At 47.7% G+C, this 15995-nt stretch overlaps 6 protein-coding genes across 6 annotated transcripts; 3 read left to right on the forward strand and 3 right to left on the reverse strand.

Annotated features, from left to right (window-relative positions):
- Positions 1-136: 136 nt before the first annotated feature.
- N7509_005815 (thymidylate synthase) lies at positions 137-1138 on the reverse strand (the record flags this gene model as incomplete). The annotated part of the gene is made up of 1 exon (XM_056630452.1): positions 137-1138. One exon carries the CDS (start codon positions 1136-1138, stop codon positions 137-139), a length of 1002 nt encoding a protein of 333 aa, XP_056489754.1.
- A 694-nt stretch (positions 1139-1832) lies between these two features.
- Positions 1833-3660, reverse strand: N7509_005816 (CocE/NonD family hydrolase; the record flags this gene model as incomplete). Its single annotated transcript, XM_056630453.1, has 2 exons — positions 1833-1970; positions 2029-3660. The coding sequence occupies 2 exons, from the start codon at positions 3658-3660 to the stop codon at positions 1833-1835; spliced, it is 1770 nt and encodes a 589-aa protein (XP_056489755.1).
- Positions 3661-4198: 538 nt separating this feature from the next.
- Positions 4199-5391, forward strand: N7509_005817 (phytanoyl-CoA dioxygenase family protein; the record flags this gene model as incomplete). The annotated part of the gene is made up of 5 exons (XM_056630454.1): positions 4199-4476; positions 4527-4730; positions 4785-4880; positions 4964-5206; positions 5262-5391. The coding sequence occupies 5 exons, from the start codon at positions 4199-4201 to the stop codon at positions 5389-5391; spliced, it is 951 nt and encodes a 316-aa protein (XP_056489756.1).
- A 989-nt stretch (positions 5392-6380) lies between these two features.
- On the forward strand, positions 6381-8334 carry N7509_005818 (uncharacterized protein; the record flags this gene model as incomplete). The annotated part of the gene is made up of 6 exons (XM_056630455.1): positions 6381-6543; positions 6605-6661; positions 6727-6856; positions 6921-7119; positions 7244-7600; positions 7657-8334. The coding sequence occupies 6 exons, from the start codon at positions 6381-6383 to the stop codon at positions 8332-8334; spliced, it is 1584 nt and encodes a 527-aa protein (XP_056489757.1).
- Positions 8335-8756: 422 nt separating this feature from the next.
- On the forward strand, positions 8757-10578 carry N7509_005819 (uncharacterized protein; the record flags this gene model as incomplete). Its single annotated transcript, XM_056630456.1, has 8 exons — positions 8757-8801; positions 8850-9003; positions 9058-9133; positions 9184-9268; positions 9327-9833; positions 9887-10056; positions 10107-10191; positions 10252-10578. The coding sequence occupies 8 exons, from the start codon at positions 8757-8759 to the stop codon at positions 10576-10578; spliced, it is 1449 nt and encodes a 482-aa protein (XP_056489758.1).
- A 2251-nt stretch (positions 10579-12829) lies between these two features.
- On the reverse strand, positions 12830-13514 carry N7509_005820 (uncharacterized protein; the record flags this gene model as incomplete). The annotated part of the gene is made up of 3 exons (XM_056630457.1): positions 12830-13081; positions 13154-13353; positions 13445-13514. The coding sequence occupies 3 exons, from the start codon at positions 13512-13514 to the stop codon at positions 12830-12832; spliced, it is 522 nt and encodes a 173-aa protein (XP_056489759.1).
- Between the last annotated feature and the right edge of the window lie 2481 nt (positions 13515-15995).

A 15995-nucleotide genomic window follows, 5' to 3' on the forward strand; every position in this document is an offset into this window, starting at 1 on the left:
ATGAATGCAAGTTTCCACAGTGACAATCGTTTGATAGTCTATCTTAGTAATGGTATCTTCTAAAAAAAAAAAAACCTATAAAAAAACATTACAACGCGGGGCATGATTCAATAAGTTCGGCTCAATCCGTGACAAATCAAGCACTCATCTTCATCTTGATGATCTTGTGTGGCTTGTATCCAACAACTTCAAACTCATCCTCCTTCCAGCCGTCAACGACAGCACTGCCACGGTCGTCACGTTTGATGCGGAGTTCCGGGAACTCAGTAGGGTCACGAGTCAATTGCTCATTCAGAGCATCAATATGATCCAGGTAAATATGGGCATCGCCCATAGTGTGAACTAGCTGTCCAGGGTTAAGATCGGCAGCGTGGGCGAGAATATGAGTGAGGAGAGCGTAAGATGCGATGTTGAAGGGGACACCCAGGCCCATATCACAGGAGCGCTGGTAAAGAAGGCAAGACAGGGTTCCCTTCTGGTCCGGGCGGCCAGTCTTCTCGTCAATCTTCATGGTGGGTGGGAAGGAAACGTAGAACTGCGCGAACATGTGGCAAGGGGGGAGAGCCATCTTGCGGAGATCCGCAGGGTTCCAAGCAGACATGATAATGCGGCGATCAAAAGGCGAGTTCATGATCTTGTTCACGACCTCCTTCAACTGATCAACACCCTGGCCTGTATAATCCGTCTTCGCGTCAACGTACTCGGCGCCAAAATGCCGCCACTGGAATCCATAGACGGGACCCAGGTCACCTTCCTCGCGGTGACCCAGTCCGACCTTGTCGAGGAACTCGCGGCTTCCATTGCCGTCCCAGATTTTGATGCCGGCCTCGGAGAGGGGTAGGGATGATGTGCAGCCGGAGATGAACCACAGAAGCTCGGCGACCACTGCGCGTAGGAAAACTCGCTTTGTCGTCAGGAGGGGTAGAACGGGGATCGGTGCACCACCTTCGGGGTTTGGTTTGGAGAGAGAGAAACGCAATTGGTTTGGGAAAGCGATGGCCCTTGTGCCGGTTCCGGTTCGATCAGGACGAAATTCGCCCTCAGCTAGAATCGTGCGGATCAAGTTGAGATATTGGTGCTCCTCGTGGGTTGGGTTGGGGGCTGCTGGAGCAGCAGGGGCGACTTGTTCTTGGGTCATTGTGGCGGTAATAAAGGAGACAGACTTTTGTTCCTTTTATTTGAGGATTGAAGTTGTGGCACTTGCAAGCTGGAAAGAGTCTCCCCGTCGATGCGGGTCGGCCATCGCGTCGACGCGACACGGTATCACGTGAATCCATATAAACCCCTCCAGCCAATCGGAGATCAAACACCATTTGGGTACCATCAGAGGCATTATAATCAGAATTCATCGACAGATGTTTAGTTTGATATCTTTCGCTATTTGCCTATAGAAAATGTCGTTAAAAGGTTACTCAGTAGTGGGCTCTTATAGGCTGCATCTAAGGTTCCAATGTGTTGGAAGTACTATGCTATTCTTCAAGTCCTCGGCTCGGTACCAGGGAAGATGTGAAAACCGGATATATTCCAATGGGATGTGAATTGGGATAATACTACCCTAGGGCGCAAAACTTTTGCTTGAAATCAGTAAATACTACTAGGCCGGTTTCTGCTATGGAACACCGCAGTATGATATAATACTACTAGAAGCCCTGGAGTCGAAAGTCAATTTTTCTTTGATGAGAAAAATATTAAGATTGATGGAATGAGTTCAGAGCCCAGGGTATCTTCTGACGAAGATATATTTAGTGGATATAGTAGTGTTATAACAGCTAACGTGAAACATCGTAGAACAACACTTCTAAACTTTGGAAGGCACCACGCTCTATCCGCCTCTAAATAAAAGGCAAAATGACAGAACTGGGATACTCCTCGCTGCAATGAATAGTGTGAGCCCCACGATTTAATTCGTGCTCGGGTCTCGGACGGGAAAAGGTCTTGTATTCGGCAATGCTTGGGTATTGGCCACCGATCTATGAATTTCAACCGAATTAGTGAAAGATCCTTGTCACAGAGATTATTGCATCTTACCTTCACGCTGATGGATTCCCCTTCTTCAAAGTCCACTCCCATTGCCCAAATACCAATCTCGAGCTTCACAATTGTGCCCGGTGCGACCTTGTCCTGCCGCTTGTGTGGATGGAAGGGAAATTGAGGATGAATGCTCTTGGAAGAGTCAATCTCGCGATGCGAGGCACGCAGGATTCCAACGGATCCTAGATGTAGATTGAGACTTGCTTGCTGAGCTTCTGGGATCTCATCGATGGAATTGACCGGGGTTGCATGGAATGGGAAATTAAGATGCATTAATTCTTTGCCATTCTTATCCTTCTTGCGGAGGATAACAAAGGCTGTGAAGTCATCGCGCTCTTCGCAAGACATGTATAGCACTGCTTTGGGCAGCCCAATAAGACGACCCTTCTTCTCGAATGTGTAGGTAAATTCAGCGACACTGTGACGATCCTCGGAGTCATATGAGATATTAAATGCCTTTGATGGAACGCTTGCGGACAGCTGCTTGTTCTCGTTGAAGAAGAACTCTCGATATTCAGTTGAAGGAGCAGGGAAGTCCTCGAGAACGATATCGTCGATCGCCTCCCGGTCCCCAAATTGAAGGGCTGACCAACGGACCTTAGGCGTCTTTTCCCAGTCATTCTTCTTGCCCCTGAGATACCGATCAAAGAATGACCCTAGCTCTTCGTTGGACTCGGGAACGCTATATAGCTCATACCATTCCTGTTTGCTCCCCCATTGAATCCATTTGTTATCATGAGGGACCTCCAACCAACCACGAATAGAGCCCATAGTGTGAATAGAGCTCACATCTGATCCTCGGATATACACAGGGCACTGAACCCGCGTGAGGTCGGCTCTCTTATCTTCCCAGAAGGCACTGGAAACATTGGAGCGTCGGTACATCTCTTCGAAGTCCTCGAGACCGGATTTCTCGGTTCCACGGACGATGGCATTGGCGATAAGGTCAAAGTTGCTCATAGAGAACCAACCACCGCGGCAGAACTGCTCTCGATAAATATCACCGGAACCCTCCCACGGCGCAATGGCTTTTAGAGAAGGAGGTTGTTGGGCAGCGATGAACCATTGTGAAATAGCAAGAGCAGAGTTTCCTGCCATACCGATGTTTCCATTGCACCAGTCCATCTTCGCAATGGCCTCGACAACGTCGTAACCATCCTCCGCATCTTGCGTTCCCATAACACATATTTGTCCATCGCTGTGTCCAGCTCCACGAGTATCAACACTGACGATCGCATATCCACGCGGACACCAAGCTTGCGGGTCCAGACCTTCGAACTTTTCCAACCCACTCAGGTCAGAATGCCCGACGCAGCAATTCCAAACACACATAGGGAGCATGTCGAGGGCGCTATACTTTTTCCCATAGAATGACCAGCTCAACACAGCGGGGACCTTCTCGGTTGAATTTGCTGGTCGATAAACGTCGGCGTAAAGGCGAACACCATCGCGAACCACGATCTCGACGTCGTGGTCAATTTGAATGTCGCTTTCCAAGGGCTTCGCGTTGAACCCTTTCCAGCCCTTAGGTAGAACTTCGGATTTTCCAGACTGGCATGGTTTATACCCATTCTCATCGGTGACGGGTTGAGCGACGCGCTTGTACGCCGATTGGACTGGAGGAGGCATGATTGGAAATTGGTTGGTTCAATTGATGAATGGAAATAAAATGGTCACCTTTGGGAAATGAATGGATTTTCTGTGTTGCCAATGGTTATGAACCTGGACGTTTGTACAATTATAGCCCCGAGCTTCAACTCCAATAAACAGTACCGCGGCATCTTTTTTTTCGCCCACATCACCTATTCTGCGCATCGTCCACCTACCTCCCCGCTTTTCCGATGGACATCGATCATCTGGACCAAGGCCCCCCGCGCAACCTTCCCCACCCTCATGAATCCGGGGAAGTGGGGGACCTGGCTGGCACTCAACTGTCCCTGCTGTGAGGCTGGCAACCACTTCGCCCACTTGACGATCCGCCGAGTGGAGGTGGGGGACATCTGGGGCAATGTAGCGTTGCAGGATCACTCGCATGGTCTCTGGAAAAAGAGAAACGCATTGGAGAGCCGTTAAGTGATATTTATTGCTCCCAGAAATTGATCCTTTCTATTGAGAATTATTTTTGCAGAGTAAATGAGTGCGATCATCACTCCTACAACAAGCCACTATGATGTCCACCACCGAAGTCACGAACGCTGAAGAAGCCCAAGCTCCAGACTTTAGCTGTCCCGACCTGGTCACATTCACTCCCCGACACTATGGTGACTGGCGCGACGAGTTCCACAAGAACGGTTGTGTCGTGATCAAGAATGTTATCAGCCCGGAGCGAGCTAAATACTATCAAGAGAAGCAGATCCAGTGGCTTAAGAACTTTGAGCTCGGATTTGACGAAAATGACGAGAGCACTTGGACTGCGGATCATTTGCCCGTTAGCTTCAAGGGAGGGTAAGTTGACCCGATCCTCAGATCCCCAGACGTGCGCTAACTTGAAGTAGAATGTACTTCGCATATGGCTCGCCTCATGAGAAGATGTCATGGGAAGCTCGCACTGAGCCTACCGTCATCGACATCTTTGAGACACTTTGGGAGACCAAGGAGCTTATCTGCTCGTTCGATGGAATGAACATCTCGATGCCGCGACGAAAGGATGTTCGCTGGAGTCCATGGCCTCACTGCGATCAGAACCCCGAACGTAAAGGGTGAGATCTCAAACCGGTATTCTCCATTTGTTGGATCAGGCTGACTGTCAACAGGATGCAAGCAGTCCAGGGTCTTCTCAACTATGCCCCCAACGGTCCTAAGGACGGTGGTCTCATGTTGATGAAGGGATCCGCCAAGCTCTTCGATGAGTTCTTTGCCTATAAGCGCGAATCTTTCGACCATGAGGATGCGCCACCCCTGAGATCAAATTTATGGACCTCTTCTTGTTCAGCGAGAAGGACGTCAAATGGTTCCAAGAGCGCGGCTGTGAGCTGGTCAAAATTAACATGGAACCTGGTGATTTTGTCCTCTGGGACTCGCGCACTATGCACTACGCCTGCCTACCAGAGGGTGATCAGATCCGCCATGTACAGTACATCTGCATGACACCGCGACGATTTGCGACCCCCGAGACGCTAGAGTTGAAGAAGGAGTGTTTCGAGAACTTCACTGGTACCACACACTGGCCTCACTGGTAAGCTTCCGCAGAATTTCATTGCTTAAGAGAGAATGCTAATTATCTTCTCCAGCAATGTGCGCCCGGCTAAGGAGAAGCCTATGCGTGATGGAAATGTTTGCCCTAAGGATCGCAATGAGCCGTTCGAGAAGCCCGAACTTACGGACACTGTTCTGAGATTGGCTGGTGTCAAGGGCTATTAGGCTTTAAATGAGAGGGTGATATACTATCTAGATATATGACAGCTAGTGGAATGAACAGGTTACTCTTTACAATATTCATTTTCAGTGATACTACAGACCTAGGATTCATACACCAACACGAAAATCCACCGGAGTCATTTTTTTTCGTTTTGATCTCATACGTTGCTCTACGTGGTGGTATCTTGGGCATAATCAATAATAAATGGGAGCCTTGGAATGGAATTTGAATTAGAGACACGGCACCTCGGACAGAAAGACACGTAGCGAAGCGTGGAAACCTCCGACGGGTGAACTTGGGGTGATTTTAAAAATCATTTCGCTTTCATCTACACGTTTGTTGAGAGGTCTATTCCATATTCATCCTTCGTTCGATCAAATGAAAAATCATGGCTTGGGGTTCTTGCTGGCATTTACCGATCTTCAACAAGCTAATTGCCGACCCCATTTACCTTATTCCAGACTTTTGCGACAAGATAGATATTCACGCCCACTTGCTATTTTCGGGATTGACATCTCTTCCCGGTGGGCAGACGAGAGCAACTGCCGGCACACCCCCGCTCGGCTCTTTTTTAACTCTCTTTCCAGCCACCATCCACAAATTTATGAATCTAGATTACGAATCCAATCCCGGGCGAGTCTGGGGAAGCGGGGTATCACTGTGGATCCCTATCATCAGGCTTTATTCGAGCGTGCTTTCTAAAAGGACCCCCATAACTGGTTAGTGTCAAGATGTAGAATAATAAGTTGCAGTAGTAGCCGAGAGCTATCGGGCCAAGTGGCTGGATGTCCTGGGTTTGTGGGGGTGACAGCTAGAGTGGTCCCGACGATCACCCAGTCTTCCTGGTTGGATAGCGATAATGAACTTGATCTATTAAATGGTCGAGGCTGCTGTGAGCTTCTGATTCTTTCCCTCTGGACTCCAGGACACACTGCATCATCCAGCTCAAGAGCTCAGAACGATTCCTGGGTCGTCCTCCTTCTTTGCAAACATGAAGGATACTGAAAAAGCCACTGGCCAACATGTTGAGATGGTACACGATGAAATATCCGAGTCACCAAAACTTGATGGTGAAGCGATTAAGGCTATGGGAACAGTCAAGTTGACCGAAGGCTCAATTATCTATATCCCAACTCCAACAGCAGACCCGCAAGGTATGATATCGCATTGCAATTTTTCCCGGAAGGTACGAAAAATATTAATGAAATCGAAAAGATCCTCTCAACATGCCTCTTTGGCAGAAGATAGTCGTGCTGATCGTTATATCTACCTGTGAGTCAATTGACTTAAGTTACAATCACGATTTTCTCCAGTCTCATATTCTGACTTTCTACCAGTCTCAACTATTGGCATGTCTCTTGTTTCCGGGTTTGGAGGGTTGTTGACCTTCTATATACCGGAATATGTGGCAGTAGGCAAGGATTATGCAGATATAACGGCACTGATGACGTACCCAACTTTATTCATGTAATATTCTCTCCCTGGAACTGAGGGGATTGGTATACTGACCAGAGCTTGTCGGATCTAATAGGGGAATCGGAAATCTTGTCGGAATGCCTTTGGCCATTGCCGTTGGCCGTCGAAGCGTCCTCCTCCTATTTACTCTAGTCCTTATACTTGGTGCTGTTCTCTGTGCTGTGGCCCAGACATACGAGTGGCATTTAGCAGCTCGCATGGTGCTTGGGTTGAGCGCGGGACAAAGCGAAGCATTGGTTCCGATGATCACACAGGTAAGTCATCTCATTTATCAGGCCCATTCTCCTCGAAATCATACTAAAATAATTTTCCGCCAATAGGAAATTTTTTTTTCTCCACGAAAGGGGCAAATGTCTCATGGTCCAACAAGCCATTCAGGTGTTATTGACAACCATCTGGGTTCTTTTTGCTAGCCCCATTGCAGGCGCCATTACTCCACAGGGCTGGTATTACCTTGGAGCTGGAATGGCTGCTCTTCAATTTGTTGTGGCTCTACTTTGGCTACCAGAGACTAAATATGATCGGAATCTTTCTGCATATCAGCAAGATGTCTCAAGTGATGATTCCACAGATGCAGTCGATCTTGAGGCCGATATCCCTGACAAGACCAAAGTCACGATTTGCAAAGAAAGGCCGCCTCTTGATTTTGTCAACTATGCGCCACGAACCTGGAGATCGGATATGCGTCTTTGGGTAGGCAAGCCGGAGTGGTACAAAGCTGTCGAGGTTCTCAGGGTATGTCCATAGACTTCGTTATTATTCACACAGGACCCAGCTCACACTTCACAAAGCAAACCGTGGAGCTTCTTTTCTTCCCCAATGTCCTTTGGGCGTTATGTCTCAATGGGCTCACTATCGGCGTCAATATTGCTATTGGAACGACATACGGTTCAATTCTTACCGGAGCTCCGTACCACTGGCCTGACTCAAGCACAAGCTACGTGAACTGTGGGCAAATCGTTGTCGCCGTTGCCGCACTTCCACTTTTAGGAACCGGCTCTGATAAGCTAATTCGCTGGTTTGCTCGACGCAATGGTGGCATGCACGAGCCTGAGACACGACTCTGGCCTCTGATATTTCCGGTGATTGTTGGAACATTTACTTCTGTTCTTTATGGACAGGGTGCAGCCTTTCCAGAAAGGTATCATTGGTTTGTATATGTGTATGTTGTCGCGGCCTACTACTTTTGCTTCGTGGGAGCCAATATCGTGGCTATCACATATCTACTGGATAGTTATCCAGCCCGCACAGGGCCATTACTCGTGATTATCTGTGCTTTCCGTGGTTTTATTTCTTTTGGTACGAGCTATGGTACATCGGCATTTGTGGCAAGTCACGGGTATGATGGTGCCTTCGGTATCTTCGGGGGGCTAACTGGCGCTCTCGGCCTTTTGGGTGTGCCGGTTTACATCTGGGGCAAGCAGATCCGGCAGTTCACGGGTCGATTTGCAAAGAGCAAGACGGATTAAGTTGCAGGACATCCATTTCACTTTGTTGGAATGTGACATCCCAACAAATCAATTCTATCATTTTTAAGATTCCTGTCTGAGACTGAATGGAATTCTAAAAAAATTTAAAAGATATAAGACCTCATAAATCGAATTCAAGATCGTAAGGACAAAGTGTTATATCACTTCGCTGCTAAACCTTAATCTAAGACCGTAAGGTAGCAAGATGGCCCAAAGTCGGTCAAAATGCAGTGGAGCACGCTGGGTCGGAGAATGGCCGACCTGGTCAGTGCGGGCTCGGGAATGCGGGGACAATCCCGGGGCATTAGCTCAATGCCGAGTGAGAAAAAAAAAAGCAAACTAAAAAGGGGGGCGAAGAGTTCTCGGATTTTGCTCTCCTGGCATATTTGTGTGCGTTGAGGGATCGCCAGTCCCCCTAGAATATGATGGAAGAGAAGAGGGCGCAAGACATCGAAAATGTCTCGGGCGTGAGTTTCCCTTTCATTCGGTTCAAATTTTATAACCACTAAGAATAGCGGGGAAAGTATCCAGGTCCCGACACCGACACCGATTCACCAGTCCTGGACGGCGATGCCGATGAGAAAGCTTTGGTCTGGAAGCAGGATCTACGGATCGTTCCGCTTTGTGCTGCTATCTACCTTTTGTGTTATCTAGATCGATCTAATATCGGTATGTTAACTATGTTTCACTGACAAGGTCCTTGGTTACGCTGACCCCATGGAGGAAATGCCAAAATTCTTAATCAGGATACTCACAATGACCTTCTTTCTGAGACGAATATGACCTCCTTTCAGTTCACGTGAGTAAATCAGCCAATCTATTATTTTATCAGTCTGGTACTAAGAACAGCAGAATTGCGCTTATGGTTTTTTTGATTGCATATGCACTTTTTGAAGTTCCATCTAATTACTTTTTGAAAAAGTTGAGGCCAAGTGTACTTCTTCCCCATCAATACAAAAATGAGAACCGAGATTTGACTGACAGCCTTCTAGAGATGGATTGCTTTTCTTATGCTCTCGTGGGGTGCAACTACCATGGGTCTTGGGGGAGTTCACAACTATGCCCAAGTTACTGGTCTGCGCTTTCTACTTGGCGTCATGGAAGCAGGGCTTTTCCCCGGTTTTGTTTACTATCTAACCTTTTGGTATCGAAACTCTGAGCGTTCGATGCGCGTCGCTTTGATCCTAGCGTCAGCAACTCTGGCAGGTGCCTTTGGTGGTGCTATTGCATTTGGAGTTGGCCACATGAATGGGGCTCAGGGCTTATCTGCTTGGAGATGGCTGTTCATAATTGAAGGAGCACCTTCTTGTGCCTCGGCTGTTCTAGTCTGGTTTTTCCTGCCAGACTATCCAGAGTCCGCCCACTGGCTTTCCGCTGAGGAGAAAGATTTTGCGGCGCGACGTTTAGCAACTGAGGGTTCAAAGGGCTCTTCCCATGCCATGTCATGGGAGGACGCCAAAGCTGTACTTGTGGATTGGCGGTTGTATGCCCATTATGCGGTTTGTTTGGCTTTAAGCCCCCCTGCAAAGACCAATTGCTGACAAGTTGATAGGTCTACTTTGGCATTTCTACCCCTTTCTCTAGTCTCTCTCTCTTCACGCCTGCCATCACTGCGGGTCTTGGATACTCCAATCTTCGGGCTCAATTGATGACAGTTCCTCCATATGCCGTTGCGTATGTTGTGACAGTTTCTGTGGCCTGGTCCGCGGACCACTTTAATAGGTAATTTGAAGTAATATATATTGATGTTTGAAAATAGCTAACTCGCCTAGCCGTGGGCTTCATTCCGCCATATTTTCCTTTGTCGGCGCAATGGGATTTTTAGCATCCGCGGTCCTTCCTGCTGAAGCCTACTTGGTAAGATTTTGTATTGATTTCTACTGTGCCAATTGACAGAAGCTAATACTAAGAAATTAGCATCGATATGGCTGTCTCATTGTCGCGACAAGTGGGGCCTTTGCTTGTATCCCTCCACTCCTAGGATGGCTTTCTTCAAATCTCCACTCGACCGCAGGGGCTGGACTGGCTATCGCGTTGAATGTATCTTTTGGAGCACCAGGCCAGATTGTGGGTGTTTGGATCTACAAGAGCGACGAGGCAAAAAGGGGCTATCCGACGGGCCATTGGACAAATGCCGCGTTACTTCTATTCGTAACGACGGGGTGTATTTTGCTGAGATTCTACTATGCGTGGAGGAACAAACGACGTAATGGTGATGGAAGTGGAAAGATGTTTGCATATTAGATAGCTCACATCGTACTACTTACTACTGGTGGGTCAGTTGATGCATAGAGAAGCCGGACCTCGGAACTATCCATATTTAGTTATGATCTATATGATCCGGCCCGGAACGCAGGGGATGCATGCAAATAATTGCGTTTCATCTCCTTGGAGGAGATTGTGTTACAGGCCTGCCCATCTAAGCGTTCTATGGGGGCTTTCTATCCTCAATCTCTCCACTAGTTAATATAATCGACTCAAAAATCAATTTAAACTGCGGGTTTCTGCGAGTTCCATATGGGGAAAGACGTTCTCATATTGAGCTCCTCTCTCCGAGTATGATAAAAGCTGGAACGCATTTTAAAGTTAGCATGAATACTACATGGGAATTTGACCGTTATAAAAACATCTTTTTTACTCGTGGCTTTGTATAAGGGAAGAAATTGCTACAGACCTTTGTAACTTTTGGCGCAACTGCTACTGATTCGAGGCTCCACATGTGATTCTACCCCGAAGAACCTAACAAGTACCACTAAGCTTGAGACTGAGGGGGGATGATCTGAGGCACTAATTTTTGTCTAGGCCCTCCTAATGAGTCTTTCAATGTGAGACAGCGTTCCTTCTCAGCTCAAATTTCGCAATCAAAATATAGAAGCCACGGCTTAAAGATTTATCATTGAAGCATTATGAAAGAAAAATAAAAAGAAGAAAATTTTATATTTCTGGTTTTGTGATATTCTGTCGATAAGTCTTATGCCAAAGAGAGGTCAAAACAATCTGATAAAAGAAGACCCTAATCCAACCCCAATCCCAGTGATCATCAGAGAACAAAGCAAAGTCAACACTATAACGACCTGTTCCAGTCCAATTATCATTCCCATAGCCCCATTCGATACCCATACCAAGAAAGAAAGGGGGAAAAAAAGAAAAAAAAAACTCCCGTATAAAGACTCTTCTCGTGAGATAAAGAAACGAGTACAAAGAGATAGCAGAAAATGAAAAACAAAAGAGATGACACCAGTGCCCAGTCCGAGGAAAAGAGAGAACCCTGTATTTCCTCGCACACATTGACCGCTGCTTGATGTCGAACTCTGCCCTGGTCCTGTGGGAAATTTAGGTTTGGGCTGCCGGGCCGTTCCTGGTAACACAGGAATGTCGACAGGCCCCCAGTCCCAAGACAAGAGGCAATAACAATGCTAGGGCCCGATTGCGGTGATTCTTTTGGATGCGCGCTGTAGTAGTACCCAGTATGTACACCATCAGAAGGTACCACTTATGTCACAAGGCATCAAGTAAGGTCCTGGCCAGGTGCTAATCTTTCCGTGTGCACCAACCCGTGTAGTATAGGAGAGAACAGGTAAAGCTGTCTCGGAAGATCGTGCATATATGCAATAACAAGTCGACCAAAGGAGAAATGCCCCACTCAAGCTTCACCGATTCACGGCAGAGGCAAGGCAATGTCTGAAGTCACGAAGGCGGTAAAATGAAGACATTTTCATCTCGCGAAACAAGTCGAGTCGTTGATCAGATGTATAAGTGCAAGTAGTAAATTTGCCACAGTATTTCTCTCCTGTGCCAGCAATTTCGAAAGAATTTTTATGCTTGTTTTCGTCACTCATGCGAGCCGGAGAATTAGGAAAGCGCCGTCCCTGGAGCTGCTGAAAGGGTTGGGTATCACGATGGCTGTTGACGGGTCACACAAACACCAATGCCCAAGTACAAGGTAGTGACGGATCTTCGAAAGCATTATTGACGGATAGTCACTCCGAAAAATGTCCAGTTCTCGAAATCCCATACACTTCCCTGCACCTTGTTCCGGAACACCTCATCCCACGCGGCAACACGGTTAAGGCACCCCTGCAACGTGCTTGAAAGTATGTGCTGTCAAGATTTCACCGGCTTGGGAGAATGAAGTGTGCGTTCCGGGTCTCCGAGGAGGAGGGCGAGTGGACGACGATGTGACGCGGAAGGTATGTAGAGCAGTGCGTGGATGGATATTTTTTTCCTGCAGACGCAGAAATAACAAATGAGAGCAACAGCAAGGACGTGTGAGTTGAGTTGCAGTGGGTCCGCAAAAGGGAGACACATGCAGAAAAAGAGATAGAGAAAGACAGAGAAAAGGAGATACCACTTCCCTCTTTTTTGCTTTCCTTCTTTCTTTTTCATAAACACTCCACGTGCACATGCAGGTGAAGAAGGGATAAAACACAGGAAAATAAAGAAGATAGCCACCCACACAAAAGAAAATAGTTAGTCCATATAAAGATAGAAAGTATCAGACTCCGCCAGCACCACGGCCATAGCCTGTGGTCTGTCGCGAATCAATCTGACCAGGATAGATGGTCGAGGCACGCGGCTGTTGATTGAGGAGCTTCAGGGCGACTTCGGCAGCATCCTCTTTGGCATTGTTGATGTACTGACCATCATACCAGTAGCGGGCGGAGAAGTTCTGGGTATTGATGCTGACGGTGCTTGACCAAGCGGTACGACCTCCTACATTTCCGACGCAAGGGCAATTAGTATCCCGCTGTCAAGGTTCGGACTAAAAGTCGGTGTACACGGTTCTTTCTGCAGCTCCACACCTGCAATGCCGAGACACACAGCGTGTTGCAGGCAAGGCAAGACGCGTGAACCGGAAGAAAAGCACAGGGAATGGAAACGGGGTATTTTTAGGAGGGGTGAAAAGACGGTGGAGGGTAGAGGGTGTGAAGGAGAAAAATAGCGGAATCGGGTAGGTACCTCGTCGATCGGAGACAATGTTAAAGATCGGAGTTGGTAGCTTTGTGCGTCTACAGTGCTCTTCGTGATGTTAGTGAAAGAACTCGAGGGGGGGGTTGAGGAAGGTTGCAAGACGTTTAGCGTGACAATCGTGCCCCAATGGCTTGCTTACCTGAAAGCTGGTCTTGCCAACTCGGCCGGCTTGCGGCAGCGCTTCCTTGGGGGCTATTGGGCAGTGACATTGTCGGTCGTGAAAAAGGTAAATTTCTCAGTAATTGAAAGGTATTTCTGAGACTCAATTGCAAAAGAGAGTAAAGGTAGAAAAGGTTGTCGATAGGGTGTGATGTGGCAACGTTGGCGTGTGGGGGAGAGAAGAAACTTCGGGGACGAGTTGAAGGGGAAAGGACTCCGGGGCAATCAAGTAAATATAAAGAAGAAGAATAATTCACTAGATCTCAATGAATTCAGAAAACTTGCGTGACCGTTTTTAAAGTCACGAACGGTGATTAACATGGGAAGCGGGGAGTCCTATATACAGTGGGCCATATCTTCAAGGACCCGAGAAAAATAATATTATTAAAAAATTAAGAAAATAGAAAACCCCCAAAAAAATAAAAACCAAAAAAGACCCAAAAAGACCAAACAGCAAGAGACCGTTCTCGGGAGGAGGGGGTCATGATGAATTTTTTTTTTCTCTGTACTATTTCTCCTGGCGGGGACAAGCAGACGGAGCCTAACGTCTGTCTGGAACCCAATGGACGACCAAAAAGGACGAGCTTATGCACGCGAGTGGACAGACCCAGCGTCAGCGAAATTCCCCCTCCCTTCCTGCCTGATCCGCCAGTGAAGGATGGGTGCGGGAGATATGCGGATCATTCATGAGGCTGCAAGCTGGAACGGCCCGGCGCACGCCGACCAGAGCAAAAAACCTTTGAAGAAACGCTAGACGAGGTAGAGCCGTAAGGGCTAAGGGGTCGCGGTTGAAGGTCCCACTATCGAATTTCCCAGATGTGACAGACACAAATTTTCCACTAGGCAAGGGGAAGCGAAAAACAATTACAAGTAGAACATATCTTTCTTTTTGGCAGCCGGGGGAGAGCTTCCGAAGAATATTGATTAATGCAACTAATAATCATACAAAATGTCCGTTTTCTCCCTCTTCCTCCTCTCCCCCCCTTAAATTAATATCGATGCATAAAGCGAGAAATAGAAAAAAAACACAAAATACAAAATAACGTCGGGGCCACTAGGGTCGCGGATTAGATGGGAAAAAAGAACAACTCACAATGCTCCACGTCAATAACTGAGGAGCGCCCCGGGGCTGCCTCATCCACCAGGCATATCAACCGCTAGTGCGCATAGGCTCGAACCAAATCGGCGGGATCCCTTCCAGAATAAACCTCAAGGTATGAATTGCATGCGTGGCCGTGAAAGGAACGTCTTCTGTGAGTGATGAGAAGATGGTTGCCCAAATTGCCCAAAAGTGGAGCTACTGGGGAGGGCGTCATAGCTCCGACCCTAGACACGACGAGGGCGGATGCCCAAAAGTACTTGATGCGACGACAAAAAATAGTATCATCAAGGCATCACCAACGAAGTCGAACGGCTCGGGTTGGGCTGCTAGGTAGAAAAAAAAGAAAAGAGTTGAGATGAAGAGGCCAGCGTGCCAGCACATCAAGTCCCAGTGGATGAGATCATAATTGTCCCAAAAGCTATATTGTACATTCCTATCCGAGGCTCTACGCTAACCCTGGTCAACTTCCTGCACCTGAGCAGTGTCGATAATAGCTGAGACTACGGATAGTAATTTCAGATGGTTCGTTCGTCGCTGCCTGCGATGATTGTGGTTGTAGCAACTAGCCCCGACCATCCTGGGACGAACCGGGCCGCATTGCAGGAACTCATACTGGGATTTGAATACTCGTCTAGATGAGTTCGAGGCTTGTCAATAAACAACAATGGCCTTCAGTATGGTGTATGAGATATTGCCCGCATCTCTCAGGAACTACATGCCTCCTCCGCCCTGGCCCTACACACTGTATCTTCGCCTCATAATCGAGCTAACCGCCTCATGTCTTCGCGTGAAGCTCGCTTCATGAAGCCCAGGGGGGGAATAACAGATGAATGGATCTCAATCGGACGAAACTGCCGTGATTTGCTGCCCTAATTTTATTGGGTATTCATGCATTTTCATCCATTCTTGTTCCATGGATCCATGGTTCTCATCAATGCATGCGGCTAAACAGATGCAAGAGGCGGGCAAAAGCTATAGCCACGGGGGTGTCTATGCTCATGTCCATGCTCACGTCCATGCCCTACCGAAGCCGGGGCCGGGGCTGGGGCTGGCTAGGAAGATCTGGGCCTCAGCCGTAAGCGCCTTGGGCCCCGCACTGGATTAAGGCAGCAAGGCAAGGTTCAGTGGTTCTTGGGCGCGATAGAAAATTAATTAAAAAAATATTAAATCTAAAAAGATTCATTCGTAGCCAATCGATTTGCTTCTCCGTCATGACTGGCATATAGACATGTGTTATTCTTCACTGTGACACCGCTAGCGGGGTTCATGCTCAGATTCATGCTCAGGTTCATGCTCGTGCTGATAGTGTCGATCGGCATTCCTCACCCTTTAGTCAGACCTACCGTCATACGAGTACAGGATAGTTCAACCCATGAATAGAGTCGGTGTGTACTCCATTATAAGTGGGTATCTCCCGTACTTTGCACAC

Source organism: Penicillium cosmopolitanum, assembly GCF_028827165.1.
Source record: "Penicillium cosmopolitanum strain IBT 29677 chromosome Unknown utg000006l:49.0-5199605.0:1.0-5204138.0, whole genome shotgun sequence".
Taxonomy (NCBI): Eukaryota; Fungi; Ascomycota; class Eurotiomycetes; order Eurotiales; family Aspergillaceae; genus Penicillium; species Penicillium cosmopolitanum.